The sequence below is a fragment of the Pituophis catenifer genome, unplaced genomic scaffold (assembly GCF_029215685.1).
Source record: "Pituophis catenifer annectens isolate HBS135680 unplaced genomic scaffold, rPitCat1.0.hap2 SCAF_10, whole genome shotgun sequence".
NCBI lineage: Eukaryota > Metazoa > Chordata > Lepidosauria > Squamata > Colubridae > Pituophis > Pituophis catenifer.
This window is the reverse complement of record NW_027256890.1, coordinates 15292798-15309353: the sequence shown is the minus strand read 5'-3', so window position 1 is coordinate 15309353 and position 16556 is coordinate 15292798. Positions and strand designations below refer to the sequence as shown.

The following is a 16556-nucleotide window of genomic DNA, read 5'->3' as shown; positions in this document are numbered from 1 at the left end:
CACTCGAGAAAGGACCAGCATCAAAACGTGCGCCCAGAGCCTCCTTAGTCTCTTGCTCTCTTCAAACCTATTCCGAGGCTTCCAGCATTTTTAAGATGGAGGAAGCCGAGTCCCACTTGATGTGTTGCATTTGAAACTCCACGGTCAAAGGCAGGGGCTGGCTGTGTTGCAGATCGGGTCCCTCTGCAGAATCCTTCTTCCGCCCCTTTCCTGCAAAAAAACCCAGAAATCAATCCCTCCATTAGCAGTTGTGCAGGTTCATCGTGTCCTCTCTGAATCTGATTGTCTTGTGTGAACTTTCTTGTGTACGAAACCAGGTGGACACGTACAAGGCATCCTCCAACCAGCTCTCGGGCAGGCTGAGGTTCTCTTAAAGTGGAAATCGAAAGTCAAGGACACCGATTGGAGAACATCAGCACCAGTGTTTCTCAACCTTGGCCGTTTGAAGATGAGTGGACTTCAACTCCCAGAATTCCTCGGCCAGCCAGCACACTGGGAATTGGAGTCCAACCACCTTCAAGCGGCCAAGGTTAGAAATGTTGGTCAGCAGAATCCTAAAACCTGGAGGTAGGCATAAGAAGGCCACTCAGGCAACATTGCTTAGGGCAGTGTGCTTTGCCAATCGTTTCTCTTTTTTTTAAAGTTTCTAGTCCATATGATGGCAGCAAAAACTTGCCGGTGAGATCTTGTCTGGGCTCAAGATGGAAGGACAGGTGTTAAAAAAATACAAAAATGAAGTTAAACCACTTTTGAATACACTTAAATGTTCCCGTATTGGGTGAGAGTCTAGGTTTGGAGAGTTAGTGTCATTCAGATTGTTAAAACACATTTGCTCACAGCTGCCAATGCTCCAAAAGCTGAGCTTTCTAGCTTACCTTTGACAGGGGATGGGGTTGGGGGTGGGGGGGTTCTTTTGGAGCTCATGCTGTCGGTCCCAGATTTGGCTTTGGGGTCTTTTTTGGCACCCTTCTTACCCTCCTGCAAAAGTAGAAGGCAGATTTCTACATTTCACTCAACTGCAGAAACTTTCCTTGTTTTGTCATAAATTAAATGACGAATGTCATTTTTAATATTGTTTTCATTTTTCTTTCATGCCGTTTTTCTTTCATATCGGGTTTTTTTTTTTTTTTTCATTTTTATTTAATAGTTTTTATTTGATATTGCTTTTTGGTTTATTTAATATTGGGTGTTTTTTTTTTCTTGTTTTTTTTTAACATAGCTCCCCACCACTTGTGGGGAGATGGTGTTGAGATGGTGAGCAGCTATACCAACTGATGAAATAAATATCTTCCCCCGCAATTTCCACACAGGATTTTTGAAAAGGCAAATTCGCCCTCAGCAGGTACCTTGTCTTTGGGCGATGGCGGGGTAACGTTCCGCTCGGTTATCTGTACCCCAAAATCGCAGACGGTCTCCAGCAACGAGGCCCCTGCTAGCAGCTTTTCTAAGCTGACGTGAGAAGAGCCCAGGATCTTCACGATGGGGGGGTCACTTCGCAGCTCTGGGGACGGGGATTTCTTTTTCTTTTTCTTCCCACCCTAGTTGGACACAGAAGGGAATTTGACTGCAGGATTCTGGCCACCATCTTGGGCTTTTTTTTGCCTCCCACAAACACACCATGGATGCAACCACATGCATCTGTCTTGTTTCTCTCACTCCATCCTCCAATCTTGGAAGAGACACAAAACACAATTGTTCTGCTTCTCCCAGCCTTACCTTTCCAGTGTCTTTCTCCTTCTCTTTCTCCTTCCCTTTTTCTGCCTTTCCCGAATCGGCTTTTCCTTTCTCTCCTTTTTTCCCCTTTCCTTTCTTGCTTGGTTTTTCTTCGGGAGTGTGGATCACAGGCCAGGAGACAACCTGGAAAATGAGTGTTTCGTTGCTCTGGAAGAAAGTTTGAGCTGGAGAAGACAGGAAAAGAAGGAAGGGAGGAAAGGAAAAGAAAAAGGAAAAGGAGTATAGGGAGGGGGAGGAAAGGAAGGGAAGGAAGGAAGGAAGACAGACTTCCAATTGAAGACAAAAATGTCTTTATCGCAGACAAGTACAAAAACTTGGACTAAGGAGCCTTGGTGGTGCAGCGGACTAAAGTGCTGTTAAGTAGCACATAACTGCCAGCTGCCTGCAATTACTGCGAGTTCAAATCTCACCAGGCTCAAGGTTGACTCAGCCTTCCATCCTTCCAAGGTAGGTAAAATGAGGACCCGGATTGTGGGGGCAATAAGCTGACTTTGTATAAAAAAGAATACCGCTTGGGGGGGGGCGAAAGCCCTACTAAGCAGGTATATACAAAAAGTATGAAGGCTATTGCTTAACGCATTGTAAGCCGCCCTGAGTCTCCGGAGAAGGGCGGCATATAAATCGAACCAATAAATAAATAAATAAATAAATAAATAAATAAATAAATAAATAAATAAATAAATAAGTAAGTAAGTAAGTAAGTAAGTAAGTAAGTAAGTAAGTAAGTAAGTAAGTAAGTAAGTAAGTTGCCATGGGGCTTCTTTCTTTTTCCCATGCCTTATCAGTCCCCAGCAAAAAAAAAAAAACTTTTGTCTGTGTTATGGTCTACGCCGTTACCTCGTCCGAAAAATATTAGTTAAATAAAAAAGGATCCAATGGGAAGTACTAAAAATTGATCAAATAAAATAAAACCGCAAACACCCTCCGGCAGCCCTGCTGTTGGGAAACCCACGTTTAAAGAAAGACAGAGGGTTAAGCTCTGCTGAACTACTTGATGGCATGAGGCGCTTAAGGAAACACACGCTCGCACCAGTCCGAGGAGGAGTTTTTTTCTAAACCAAAGTGTTAAGAACCACCTTTTCCTCAATAACCGACACAGTGGTTCCAGCCAGAAGATAATCTCTGAGAGACACCAGATCCTCAGTGAGATGCTCTTTTCGGTAGTCGCAGTCGATGATCTCTGTCCAGCCCTTCTTGGCGGTAGAGTGCGTATTTGCTAAGTGGGCGAGAAAGGGGGAAAAAAACTGCCATTTAACCAACGGCGGTTACCAGCTTTCCATTCCGTCCGCCATCGTTCCCACTTAGTGGCAGAGACGTTTTGGTACAAGAGAGCTGAAGCCACAAGCCAGGGATTCATCCCTCCTCCTCCCTCATTGTCCAAATTCTTCAGTTACCCAGAAGTCCTCAACGCATAGACTCAAAATCGGATGTTTTTCTCTGCAAAGGTCAGGAACTGACTACCTATTATAGGTGTAAAAACACAGAGAAAAAAACTCTGGGGAAATGCGAGCTTGCGCTGCGTTCCTGCAGCATGCTATTTAAATTTGTTTGCTTTTTTTTTTTTTAAACGAGTCTTTCCCACAACCGGTTGAATTGGTTGGCGCTAGCTAACCTGCCTTTCGTTCTCGCAGCCTGGCTTGCTGGCTAAACCTTGCTCTTTTTGTGATGGGTCAATGTATCACGTATATCTCCGGTAACCTGGTTAAGCCTCGGGCCTGCAGTCACAGTGAGAGTCTTCAAAAGCTGGGCGCCTCGCACCCCAAAGAGCCCAAGGAGCAGATCCCTCTTTCCTACCTGCTGTGTTTAATCGCACCAAGAAGGGTACGCACCACCTGGCTCGGGCAGCTGGTCTGACTTGGGCGAAGGCTGAGAAGACCCAGTCTCAATTGTCTCTCCAGCCACCGTCGCTAAGGGCGAGCTCACCGCATCTCCTTGAACCAACGTGCCCCTGTGCTGGAGGAGAAAAACACCTGTGGTACCCTCAAATGCTTCATCCTGCTTTTTTTGTTTTTTTATTAACTGAGTGTCATCCCTGATTTGGTCTGTTTTTAAACATGCACCCCAATATCAGATTTAACTGATTAACAGAGTTGGAAGGGACCTTGTAGGTCATCTAGTCCAACCCCCCACTCAAGCAGGAGACCCTACACCATTTCTGACAAATGACAGTCCAGTCTCTTCTTGAAAGCTTCCAGTGATGAAGCTCCCATAACATCTGAAGGTAACTTCTGTTCCATGGGTTGATTGTTCGCACTGTCAGAAAATTTCTCCTTATTTCCAGGTTGAATCTCTCCTTGGTCAGTTTCCATCCGTTATTCCTTGTCTGACCTTTAGGTGCTTTGGAAAACAGCTTGACCCCCTCCTCTCTGGGGCAGCCCCTCAAGTATTGGAACACGGCTATCCTGTCTCCCCTGGTCCTTCTCTTCACTAGACGAGCCATGCCCAGTTCCTGCAACCGTTCATCGTATATTTTAGCCTCCAGTCCCCTCATCATCGTGGTTGCTCTTCTCTGCACTCTTTCTAGAGTCTCAACCTCTTTTTTATAGTGTGGTGACTAAAACTGGATGCAATATTCTAGGTGTGGTCTTACTAAGGCTTTATAGAGTGGTATTAGTACCTCACTTGATCTTGATTGAATCCCTCTGTTCATGAAATTTAGGATTGGTTTTTTTAAGCTCCATTGCACACTTCTGGCTCATATTTAGCTGATTGTCCACTAAGACTCCAAGATCCCTCTCAGAGTCACTGCTGTTAAGCCTGGTCCCCCCCAGATTATATGTGTGCATATCATTTAGAAACAAATGACTAAAAAGTTCCAAAAACGTCTTACCTTGCTGTCTGCCTTCTCCTGTTTTTTTTCTCCTTTGGCAAATTCATACGTCACATAGTAGCTGTAGGCTATGATCGGGGAGTCGGGACTGTTTCCCAGATCCTCTGGATTAAATGGGTTGGGGACCCCTCGCATTTTGCCAAGGGTGACTATCAGTTGGACATCCGTCAGTAAGGCCTCTGGAAAAGCAGGGGAGGGGGGGGTGGGAATCTGAATTTCTCCAAGCTCCAGACGGGAGTGAATAATGTGAATTTGTTTAGCAAACTGTGGAGCGAGATTGGAGTTGACATGATAGCAGTCTTCCAATATTTGAGGGGCTGCCCCAAAGAAGAGAGGGTCCACCTATTCTCCAAAGCCCCTGAAGGCAGGACAGGAAGCAACAGATGGAAACTAGTCAAGGTCAGAACTAAGGAGAAATTTCCTGGCAGTGAGAACAATTAACCAGTGGAACAACTTGCCATCCAAGTTATGGATGCTCCAACACTGGAAGCTTTTAAGAAGAGATTGGACCAGAGGGGGGTTTCAGCAGGTTCTGACCAATTCTGGAGAACCGGTAGCGGAAATTTTGAGTAGTTCGGAGAACCGGTAGTAAAAATTCTGATCAGCCAGAGGTGGCGTTTGTCAGTTCTCCGAACTACTCAAAATTTCTGCTACCGGTTCTCTAGAACCTGTCAGAACCTGCTGGATTTCACCCCTGCCAATGATGCTCCCGCAAAGATGCTCCTGTCTGGACTTACACAAGCAGAACTTTGCATGCCGGGATGGAGGACCGGAGGAAGACTCACCTGGGAAGGTGGACAGGTTGAGGAAATTGTGCCTCTCCTCCGGGGTGATGATGACATCATCAAAGACGGAGATGTGGGACAGGCTGTCGATGGTAAAACCTCTGTAACCCGGCAGGAGGGCAAAAGGGTTTCCCTGCAGGATGAGGATGCGGAGTTTTTTCAAGGTGGAAAGTGTGGAAAGGAGGCTCAGTAGGTCGGTGAAGTTGTTGTAGCTCAAGTCCAGGGAGACGAGGTTGGGCCTGAGGAGGAGAACAATATGTAGCTACAACACAGCTCCTTATAAAAGAGTATTTGCAGCTCAGGGTTGAAAGGAGGGATTGGCTTGGTGCTCTCTGAGCTCGGTGGTTTTCTTGCAGATGTTTCATTAACTAACTAGGTAACAATATTGCTGCAGCATTGATGATGTTACCTAGATGGATAATGAGACGTCTGCAAGAAAACCACCAAGCTCAGAAAGCACCAAGGACCACCAAGGAGCCAGCCGTGTGCAGCAGCTGCCAAAAAAGCCAACACAGTTCTAGGCTGCATAAACAGAGGGATAGAATCACAATCATGTGAAGTGTTAGTACCACTTTATAATGCCTTGGTAATAAGGCCACACTTGGAATATTGCATTCAGTTTTGGCCACCACGATATAAAAAAGATGTGAAGACTCTAGAAAGAGTGCAGAGAAGAGCAACAAAGAGGATTAGGGGACTGGAGGCTAAAATATATATAAAGAAAGGTTGCTGGAACTGGGTATGTCTACTTTAATGAAAAGAAGGACTACGAGAGACATGATAGCAGTCTTCCAATATCTCAGGGGCTGCCCCAAAGAAGAGGGAGTCAAACTATTCTCCAAAGCCCCTGAGGGCAGGACAAGAAGCAACGGGTGGAAACTCATCAAGGAGAGAAGCAACCTAGAACTAAGGAGAAATTTCCTGACAGTTAGAACAATTAAAAAAGGGGGAAATCTCTTTACCCTCCCTGCAACTGACTCCCTTCGTACTTACCAGAAAACAGGTGCCAAATATTGTTCTTCCGAGGAACCAAGCTGGCAGTTGTGGCTGAGACCCAGATGCTGGAGTCCGGCTGGGGGGGACGTGCACAGGTCCTTTAAACTCTGCACTTGATTGCCACAAAGCTCCAGCACCTGAGGGAAGGAGGGATGGAGGAATGGATGGAAGGGAGACATGGAATAAGTGGTATACTTGGCTGGAAAAGACATCTAACATCAATGTATAGGGAATGTTAAAGAGAAGATAATATAATGAAAAAAATATATATTTAGTGTGTAGTAGATATGTATTCATTGCATATATTATATAAATAAATAAATAATTGCATATATTATATAAATAATTGGGAGAATGGCGGCATATAAATACATGTAATCAATCAATCAATCAATCAATTACTTAAGAAATAAGAATGTATATGTATACAATAAGCTGAAGGATAAGTTGAATGTAAGAAAAAATTCCGATAACGGAAAGCTGTGAAAGTGTAACTGTGATTTTAAAAGTGAAAAATGTTGAATAAAAAATATTTTTTTAAAAAAAAAGGAAGGGAGGAAGGCGGGAAAAATAAATGGAGATGCAAATAGCAAAAGCAATTAGACTTATATATGGCTTCACAGTGCTTTCCGGCCCTCTCTAAGCGCTTTACAGAGTCGCCAAAAATCTGGGGTCCTCATTTTAGTGACCTCGGAAGGAGGGAAGACTGAGTCAACCTTGAGCCGTCAGGATCGAACTGCTGGCAGCCGGCAGTCAGCAGAATTAGCCTGCAATGCTGCCTTCTAACCACTGCACCACCACAGCAATCATTCATTTAGTGGCCATTCGAAATTACAATGGCACTGAAGAAAGCGACTTAAGGTTGGTTTTCAACTTTGCGGCATCCCCATGGTCACATGATCCAAATTCAGAGGCATGCCAAACTGGCATGGACTTCTGACGGTTACTGGCTTCCGACAAGCAAAGTCAATGAGGGAAGCCGCACAGTTTCACTTAACAACTGCCGTGACTTGCTCAACAGCTGCGGTAAAACAACAACGACAACGACGAAAGGATTGTAAAATGAGGTCCCAACTCACTTAACATCCTTGCCTTACTCAGCAAGAGAAATTTACTAAGGGTGCCAACTGTAGTGTCGCTTTGCTTAAGGACTGTTGGAAAAAAAAACCATCTACCCGTTTTTATGACCATCAGAGTTATGACCATGACGGGCAGGCTTCATTACAGTCTAAATGTTCTATTTTCAACCGCAAGATAAGGCCAGCGGGCGAGGAACTCACACCAGCCGGCAATAAAAGCCATTTTATCTCCTTTCTCCGACCGACAGGAAGGACAGCTCACCACATGCCCAAATAGGGCGAAGTGACGGAAGGATGTCCACAGGAGGGAGACTCCCAAAGGGTGTTTTATTCCTCTGGACACCGTGTACGCTTTCTTATCACTTTCCACGCATGAGAGAAAAGTGGTTTATCCCTCAGAGATCTTGAAAGGGTTTTTACCTGTTTCCCCCGCGAGGATCTCGTCAACTATCCAAGAATGAATCAGGCCCAATTCTGTTTAATTTAAAAAACTTCCCACTCACCCACCTACAAAAGTTGGCTTTTTTAAAAAAAAATTATCTTATGTATTGGTGTGTATCTTACCTTTACTACACTCTTTTGGATAAGATCATGGGAGTTTGCGTCATTTTTTCCCCTTGTGTAACGAAGGCCCAGGATTGCATGGGGAGGGCAAACAAGGAGTAAGTTTTTAATCCTGATTTATCTATTTATTATTAAACTCATGTGCCTGACCATCTCACTCTGCAAAGTGAGTCCGAGCAGCTTAAATCTGCTTGTGATCAGAAGCCCTGATATAGGTCTCACCTATTTCCCCCCCAAAAAAACTCTGATGCTCTCATCCAAATACAGATAGACCTCGACTTACGACCAAAATGGAGGTCCGAAATTTCCACCATTTAAGTGAGTTGCGCCCCATTTGATGAACTTTTTTGCCGTAGCTAGACAAATCACTGAAGCTGTTAAGTGAATCATGAGGTCCTCATCATTCACTTAATAATAATTAATAATTATAATTAATAATCAATAGTGAAGTTAATATTAATTATTATTAATAATAATAAATAATGAAGTGAATCTGGCTTCCCCCCCCATTGAATTTTGCTTGTGAGATGCTGGCAGGGAAGGTTACAAAAGGGGACTCAAGGACCTTAAAACAGTCGTAAGTACATGCCAGTTGCCAGCAGCAGATTTTAATCACATGACCATGTGGGGAATCCTGCAATCGACATAAGGGTGAAAACTAGTCACGAGTCGCTTTTTTCAATGCTGTTGTAACTTCGAAAGGTCACTAAATGAACTGTTATAAATTGAGGACTATGTAATTTAAAGCTTTGCTTGGCTGAGTAATTCTGGGAGTTGAAGTCCACAAGTCTTAAAGTTGCCAAGGTTGGAGACCCTGGAGAAGGTCATTGTGCCAATATAAATGTCTAATGGCAAAATGTTGGCGTTGGGCTCTCTCTATTAGGAATCACAGCCCGCGTGCCCTGATTTATAAAAACAAAAACAGGGAATTTTTCCCCCTCTTCCATTTACCTTCAGGCCCGGCGGGAGATTAGCAGCAGGGATGGTGCTGATACGATTTGCCGTCAAGATCAGCTCTTCCAAATTGGGGAACTTTAACAAACCCACATCGATTTCGGTCACCTGAAAAGGGGGAGTCAAGAGAATGTGCCTCAGGACACCCAGAGGTCATTCGGATGACCCATATTCCCACAAACAACCCTCCAGACCAGCATTCCAATTCAACATGTGTGAGATTGATGATCCAGGGCGACGAGATCGAATCTAACCCAAATCTAACCAGCATTTCTCTCATTTGGCAAGCCTGCACACCCAAAGGAGGAGAAGACCCCCCCCCCCAGCCATCAATCCAGAGTCCAATGGGGGCTGCTGGCACATTAGGCCCATTTTGAAGAAGGGGAACATGAATCCCAAAGATTCGGGGGTCAGCAGAGCCCTCCCACTCACCCCTTTGTTCACGATCCGGAGAGACCTGAAGTAGCAGCAGACGAAACCGGTCCGGACAATTTGGGGGCACAGCACGGCCAGCTCCCGCAGCTGCTGCTCGGCGGGGCTGCAGTCGGGGGGCAAGGCCCAGGGGGAGTCTGGGCAGCGCAGGAACCCCGTCAGGGCTTCCACTGTCTCTTCGTTGGGCGACAGGAGGCCATTGCGCCGGAGGAGAGTGGCCGGTCGGGGAGCAGGCAGGCCGTGGAATCGGGGAAGCAGGCGAGGGGGGAAGCGGGATTTGTTCTGCGGAGGGGGGCACAGAAGGGGGGAAGCTATTGAAGGGCAGAGCATGGAGGATGCCCAGAGTGGCTGCATTTGGTGGGTATCTTCCCCCTTGGAGCTAAGCACTAAGAGGGTCTCTCATTGGCCTGGTTAACCATGGTTTGAGCAATTAAGCCATGATTAGCCGAAGTTAGTCTGGGCTGAATCCTCAAAGGGCTTGGCTGTGGATGATGGGCAGTGAGCCCGCCAGTACCCCTCAGAATAGAATTCTTGATAGAAAAGAATTCTTTATTGGCCAAGTGAGAATCGGACACCCAAGGAATTTGTCTTCGCTGCAGACGCGCTTGGTGTACGTGCAAGCAACAAGTGATAAATCACGATCACAATCCTAAAATACAATCTTTATAAATCATAAGAGAGCAGCGACAGTCGTAAGATACTAAACAAAAGCAATCAACATCCATCTTAAGATATAAACAACGAAGTTATAGTCCTAAGTAGCTAAGGAAATAGCTAACAGGAAAGGGGAGAGGGATAATAGATAACAGCCCCCCTGGCTTTCTTTCTGGGGGATGCCCTCCAAGCTGCCCCCTTACCCAGCTCCCCACCCCGCAAGGAAACTGGTTCAGGCACAACGTGCGCAGGTGGTCCCAAAAAGCAGCCGAGGCGCTCAGAGCCTCCATGGCATGGCGGCTGCTCCAGGACCGAACAGCGTCTTCGGTTGCTAGGATACAGAATACGGTTGCTAGGGGCGCCCGGCGACGCTAGGAGAGGGAGATGCTGCTTGCTCTTAAAGGGGGCAGAGCCAAGGGAGGGGTTTCTCCATATCCAAGCGGCTCCCCTCTGTGTTAGCCTGCAGTTTGTTAATCTGGGTTTTAAACATCCACAATCGGTGCCAACTTTACCCAACTGGGCCCCTCTCAGAGGCTACAGCATCCGTCCCAGCACCGGGTTGGCCGGAAAGTTTGCTAGAGAGATGAACGCCAGCAGTTGGAGTTCTCCTCGCTGTACTTTCAACTGATAGATTTCGTTTTTTATCTTAATAAAATTATTTTGTGGTGTTCTTTCCGTTGCAAACCCTTCTGGAAATGACTTGACGAGTGTCTGATGTCACACAATGTCCTTCTCAAGAATCCGTTCTCCCTCTCTAGGTGTGAGGTGGCCCCAAAAATAAAAAGTCCCTGAAATTTATAAAATTCTGGAGTTTGGAGGCAGATGAATTCAGTTTAAATAATAATAAACTTAAATCTTTATCTTAACTCTTCTGCCTCCAAACTCCAGAATTTTAGCCCTTTTTTTAATCTTACGGAACATACAGCAGGAAGAGGCAAAGAGGATGCAATGAAGAGACATCAAATCAAACCATGAATAGAGATCCAAACGCAATATAGGTAGTCCTCAACTTACAACCAAAATTGAACCCAGAATTTCTGTTGCTAAGTGAGAAATGTTGGGTATTAAGGCTCCACTCAGGTCCGCTGTTTTCAGCGGGAAGTAACATTCGTTCTGATTGGCAGTCCGTCTGACAGCGGACTATAAAAGGAGAGTGCTAGGACAATTCCAGGAAGCAGAACTCAAAGTGAAAAAAGAAAAATACAAAATTGCGATACAGCAGGTAGAGTTCTTATCAACGCCTCTGGACTGCACCCAACTGAAGTCAAGGTCCAGGCCATTCCAGGAAGCACCAACCCAAGGGAACAAGATGGAACTCCAGGAGTTTTTAGGACTCTTAAAGATTTACAGCATAGTTTTACCACACATGGCTTCAGTAGCTGAGCCCCTTCATCAGCTCCCGGACAAGAAGACGCCATGGTCCTCGGGCCGAAAGGAAGCCGCCGCATTTAGGGCTGTCAAAAATCTCAAATAGCATCCTCATACAGTATAATGAAAGCCTCCCCTTGGTCCTCACCTGCGACGCTTCCCCATTTGACATAGGAGCAGTCCTAAGCCACAAACGCTTTCTTTTTGAGAACTCAGCGGAACACAATTATAGCCAAATTTATTTATTTATTATTTATTTATTTATTATATTTCTATACCGCCTTTCTCCCGTAGGACTCAAGGTGGTGTACAGTCAAGAAAAATATAGACACACAAACTGCTAATTAAAATTATTACTTAGTTTGGTCAATTAAATAAAACCCAGAATTAGATAACATTTAAAAAATCAACAAGGAAGCGTTGGCTGCAGTCTGGAAGATTGCTATCATGTCCCCCTTAGTCCTTCTTTTCTCTAGACTAGCCATGCCCAGTTCCTGCAACTGTATTTTATATGTTTTAGCCTCCAGTCCCCTCATCCTCTTTCTTGCTCTTCTCTGCACTCTTTCCAGAGTCTCAACATCTTTTTTACAACTTGGCGACCAAAACTGGATGCTGTATTCCAGGTGTGGCCTTGCCAAGGATGGATGTTATAATTAGATATCTAAGCAACCAACCACTTCTGGTGTGGCTGTGGTGAGACCATCCCAGGTGCCCTGATATTCCCTGAGGAGACACACTCTGTGTGTTATGGATTGCCTCAGTGCACCACAATCACATTGCGGACTCTTGGCCATTCCCCAATTCTCCTACGATAGTTCGAGGAAAGAAAATAAAGGCAGGCCTTGACTTAAAATCACAACCGAACCTCAAATGTCTGTTGCTAAAGAAGGCCGCTGTTAAGGGGGTTGCGCCCCATTTTACGATCCTTTTTGGCAAAGTCGTTAAAGAGAGTCACTGCAGTTGGTAAGTGAATCGCGCAGCCATTACGCTAATTGGCTTGCCCCATTGACTTTGTTTGTCAGAAGCTGCCCGGGAAGATGGCAAAACAGGATCACATGAGCCACCCTGGATGCTGCAACTGCCAGTTGTCCAGTGCCCAAATTTTGGTCATGCGACCACGGGGATGCTGCGACGGACATAAGTGTGAAAATCAATTGTAAGTCCCTTTTTTCAGTGCCGCTTTGACTTCAAATGGTCATGAAAATTAATGGTTGTAGGTCGATGGTGGACTATTCAAAATGTAACCTGATTCATCCTTGGGTTAAGAGCAACTCTGGCTCTCTAAAATTCGACTTTTGCCCTTGGATTTTCCCGTTTCCATCCCTGGCAGAAATGCATCATTGAATTTCCCCTCCCCCCCTCCTTCACCTTCTTGTGGTAACGCTGGTTTCATGGGGCAAATTAACATTTATCGTCCATCTGCTATCTCTTTCTCTCTTCCGATAGATAAATAATAGATAAATTCCCCTCACCCGGCCACTGGTACCCACCGATCACATCTGGACCATTAAGAAGACTGAGTAACGTTTCCCACCTTCAGAAATGGGGAAAGAGAAAGGGATTTGAAGAAATTGTTTCCATGAGATATCATGACTAGGGCTTTTAATGATAATAAGAAAAAAACCAGAAGAGTTTCCTTCACCCTTAGGGTTTTTTCCCACATTGTGTTCGGGTGGCAGGATGACTGAAGATAGGAAGAGTCAGCCTGGTGTGTGGGCGAACCTCCCAAGAGTTCATTGGTGTTGGCAGAAGAAGAAAGAAGAAAAAGGAAGGACGGAAGGAAGGAAGGAAGGAAGGAAGGAAGGAAGGAAGGAAGGAAGGAAGGAAGGAAGGAAAAAAAAAAGAAAGGGGAAGAAAGAAGGAAGGAAAGAGAATGAAAGGGGGAGAGGAAGGAAGGAAGAAGAAAAAGAAAGATGGAATGAGAGGGAGGAAGGAAGGAAGGAAGGAAGGAAGGAAGGAAGGAAGGAAGGAAGGAAGGAAGGAAGGAAGGAAGGAAGGAAAGACCACCAGAGTAATAAAAAGGGGGAAATTCTGATGACTGAATCTTCATAAAGCAGCTAAGAAAAAAAATACGGGTTTACAGATAATGCAGTCAGAGAGGTACAAATTAATATATTAAAAAAGTGTTTATCTGCCCTTAAAAACACAGCCAGTCTCCACCCCACAAGTTTCTTCAAAATCCACTACCTCCTGAGGAGAAAAATATTTTTCTATTCTGTGATAACCAAGTCAGTTTTGGGTCTAAAACCATGATTCCCACACAAGCAAAAGTGTTTCTAATCCAGTCCTATGCAATGCTCGGTGCTCTCTGAGCTTGGTTTTCTTGCTTGGTGCTGATGCTATTACTTTGTTGGGTCATAAAACGTCTGAAGAAAACCACCAAGCGCTAAGGGCCTCCAGTTCTGAGCTAGAAATATTGTCTTCTGTCAACAACCCTAAAATGTTTTTTGGAAAAAGGGAGAATGGAATTTTCCAAATGGAAATAAAATGAAAGCATCACGATAGAATTCCTCTTGGAGCAATTCTTGTTGGAGTTGGAAGGAAGCAGTTAGTCTCTTACTAAAAAAAAAAAAGAAATACCAAAATCTGATGATAACAAGGCTGACTGATTTCTCACATTATCAGTATATCTTTGAGTAATTTCCGTGGCTGAGAGAGAGAGAGAAAGAGAGGACTGCTGTTTTAACTATCTGTTTAGAACCCCAATTGATATTATAATAAACCTTCAATTGATCAGAGGCCACTTTAGCCAATATGTTTAAGGGAATGGCCAAAACCCGTTTCCCAATATAAGCCTACACAACACCCCATCTTCTTGAAATGGACATTAGGATCTAATGGAGACCCTTCCCCTTTATTTATCCGATCCATCAGATCAAATAAATGCTCTTCTCTACTTTGGGGGTCAGCAGAATCCAAGGTTGAGGGTCTCTGCATGGAAAGGTCAACCCAACCAAGATGTTGGACACAACCATCCAAGGGCCATCAAAGTCCCATTTGGACAGGATGTCCGCCACTATCGGACCCATCTCGGGATATCAGACCAGTGGAAACTGAACTTCCAGCACGTCCTTCAGACTGACAGCATCACGGCAAGTGCCCCCAGTTACGTCCCATGTGAGGAATTGATCAGGGATTATTTTAGGAAACTGATCACAATCACTCGCGGGCGCTTCGTCAGGGTAGGAAACAGATAGTATCTTCCTCAGGAGGGAGCTTAAATACGGTGCGACCGACAGCCAAAGCAGAGAAGCAAACTCAGAACAGTCAAGCCAAAACTGAAGGAGACTTCTGACTCTCTGCGCTTCATTCGCCATGCTTAAAGGTAAGCACACTTCAAGATTTTGAGTCCAATGGATGGCTTCCTTTCATCTGTATGCACTCTATTTTTTCAATCAAAGATATGTCTGGACTAGACTTCTTCCAAAATGAATCCAGACTTTGAATTTGGTTCCAAACTCTTCCAAAATCAGGGCAGGACCTGAGAGGATCTGATGAAAGATGCTGAGATGTCCAACTTTGGCAACCTGTAAGATCTGCGGACTTGACTGGCTGGGGAATTCTGGGAGTTGAAGTCCCCAAGTCTTAAAGTTGCCAAGGTTGGACAATCCTGTGTTAGGGGATAACATGGGTAATTAGAAAACACTTTCTATCATTAATCAAATCAAATATGAATATTCATAGGTCTGGGGTACCAAGGGGTCCTTCCTTCGAGTGCCTTGATTTGGGAAATTTAAAAAAGCAAAAGGCTGCAATGAAAATTATGGTGGGCAAAGCTATCTGGAGAGTTTCAGGATTGGGAAGGGAGGTGTGATAAACAGGATGAGACGATCCATTCGATCTCTAATCCTGATCATCAGCAGTAAGGAAGGGACCTAGTTGGACATAATCGCTGATCGTTGGGGACCCAGCCTTGCAGTGATTGAGAAGGAGGGGAAGGGATCCGTTTTCAGAGGAAACTTTTCTGACAGGAAGAAGTTGTGTTTCCTACGGAATCCACAGAAGATTAACGCACTGCTTTAAATCACAGCCTTGTTTCCCAGGACTCATAATTCATTGATTTGCTTTCCCGACAGAAATGACCCTGTTGATGATCGTCCTATGGGGCAGCCAGGGAATGCCAACTACACGCCCCCAAGAGCAAGATTTTCGGGGGTTGAGTGAACTATATTGTAAAGCAGAAGCGTTACTTCGAGAATATAAATCCGTAAGTATTCTGGACTGATGCCCCCTGCCCTGGTTGGCTATTAGAAGCAGAGCTCCTAAACCCTAGACAGGCTTTGGGCTTCCATGCCTCCTTCCTGCCTAGCAGGTCGAACCGAGACATCTGTCTTCCCATCCGTCTCTTCCTCGTACAAGACCAGAGCTCCTTATGTCTTCAGAGTGCCATTCAGACGTTACAAACCTCCCTCCTTCCTTCCACTTTGGTTCATGGGACAGACAGGAAGCCCATCTGCGGAGAAAATTCTCCAGAGCTCACCTTCATCAGAAGGACAATAAAATGTAGGCTGGTGTTGGGTGGGAAGCCAACTTGAACTGACCTAAATCTTTGGCTCCATTTTTGTAGGTCGATAACAAAGTGTTGCCTCCTGAAACAAGACCAATGATGGCATCCGCATTTTCCCAACCGGGCTGCAATTTCACCAAACCAGCAGAAGAATGCCAAATTCTGCGGGCCTTCAACGCGCTGTTTCTCTGGTTGAAGAGCACCTATCCCCAAGAGGGGCTGCTGAAATCTGTGATGGATTCTTTCACGCTGCTCATTCAGCTGCAGGAGAGCCACGTCAATTACACCTGTCTGGATGGAGCATCAGACAAAGGACCTCAGATCACCTGCCCCAAGTACAGCACTCACAAGCCGGAATTAGAGAACAAGTTTCACTACATTTTTGAGCTCTACAGAAATCACACACACAATCTCTGGCGTTCAAAATTAACGGAGAAAGAGAGAAATGCCACTGTGTGTGGCACTAAGGATTAATTAAGAAATGGCAATTGCATTTTACTAAATGAATTAATATAGTCATATATATATATACATATATATATAGTCATAATAAAATTCATTTACTGAGTATTTCTTAGAGAAACACTTGCATTGGTTTGAGAGAGAAACCAATTATTTTATTATATTTAAATCTATTTAAAGTGTTTGAATTA

The 16556-nt window shown here is 44.8% G+C and overlaps 1 protein-coding gene across 1 annotated transcript; it reads right to left on the bottom strand.

Annotated features, from left to right (window-relative positions):
* Positions 1-67: 67 nt before the first annotated feature.
* LRRC43 (leucine rich repeat containing 43) lies at positions 68-10318 on the bottom strand. The gene is made up of 12 exons (XM_070951115.1): positions 10232-10318; positions 9375-9656; positions 8940-9050; positions 6343-6482; positions 5350-5588; positions 4565-4743; positions 3564-3687; positions 2811-2950; positions 1717-1857; positions 1347-1538; positions 876-978; positions 68-210 (listed from the first exon to the last, which is right to left on the bottom strand). The coding sequence occupies exons 1-12, from the start codon at positions 10316-10318 to the stop codon at positions 68-70; spliced, it is 1881 nt and encodes a 626-aa protein (XP_070807216.1).
* Positions 10319-16556: the final 6238 nt, after the last annotated feature.

Bases quoted from the DNA above. Each gene is read 5' to 3' on its own strand.
- LRRC43 (XM_070951115.1), bottom strand. From the start codon at position 10,318: ATGGAGGCTCTGAGCGCCTCGGCTGCTTTTTGGGACCACCTGCGCACG. The intron at 6,483-8,939 runs GTAAATGGAAGA...TCCTTCCCTCAG, and splicing joins ATCTCCCGCCGGGCCTGAAG to GTGCTGGAGCTTTGTGGCAA. The intron at 3,688-4,564 runs GTAAGACGTTTT...TTTCTCCTCCAG, and splicing joins AGGAGAAGGCAGACAGCAAG to CACAGGGGCACGTTGGTTCA.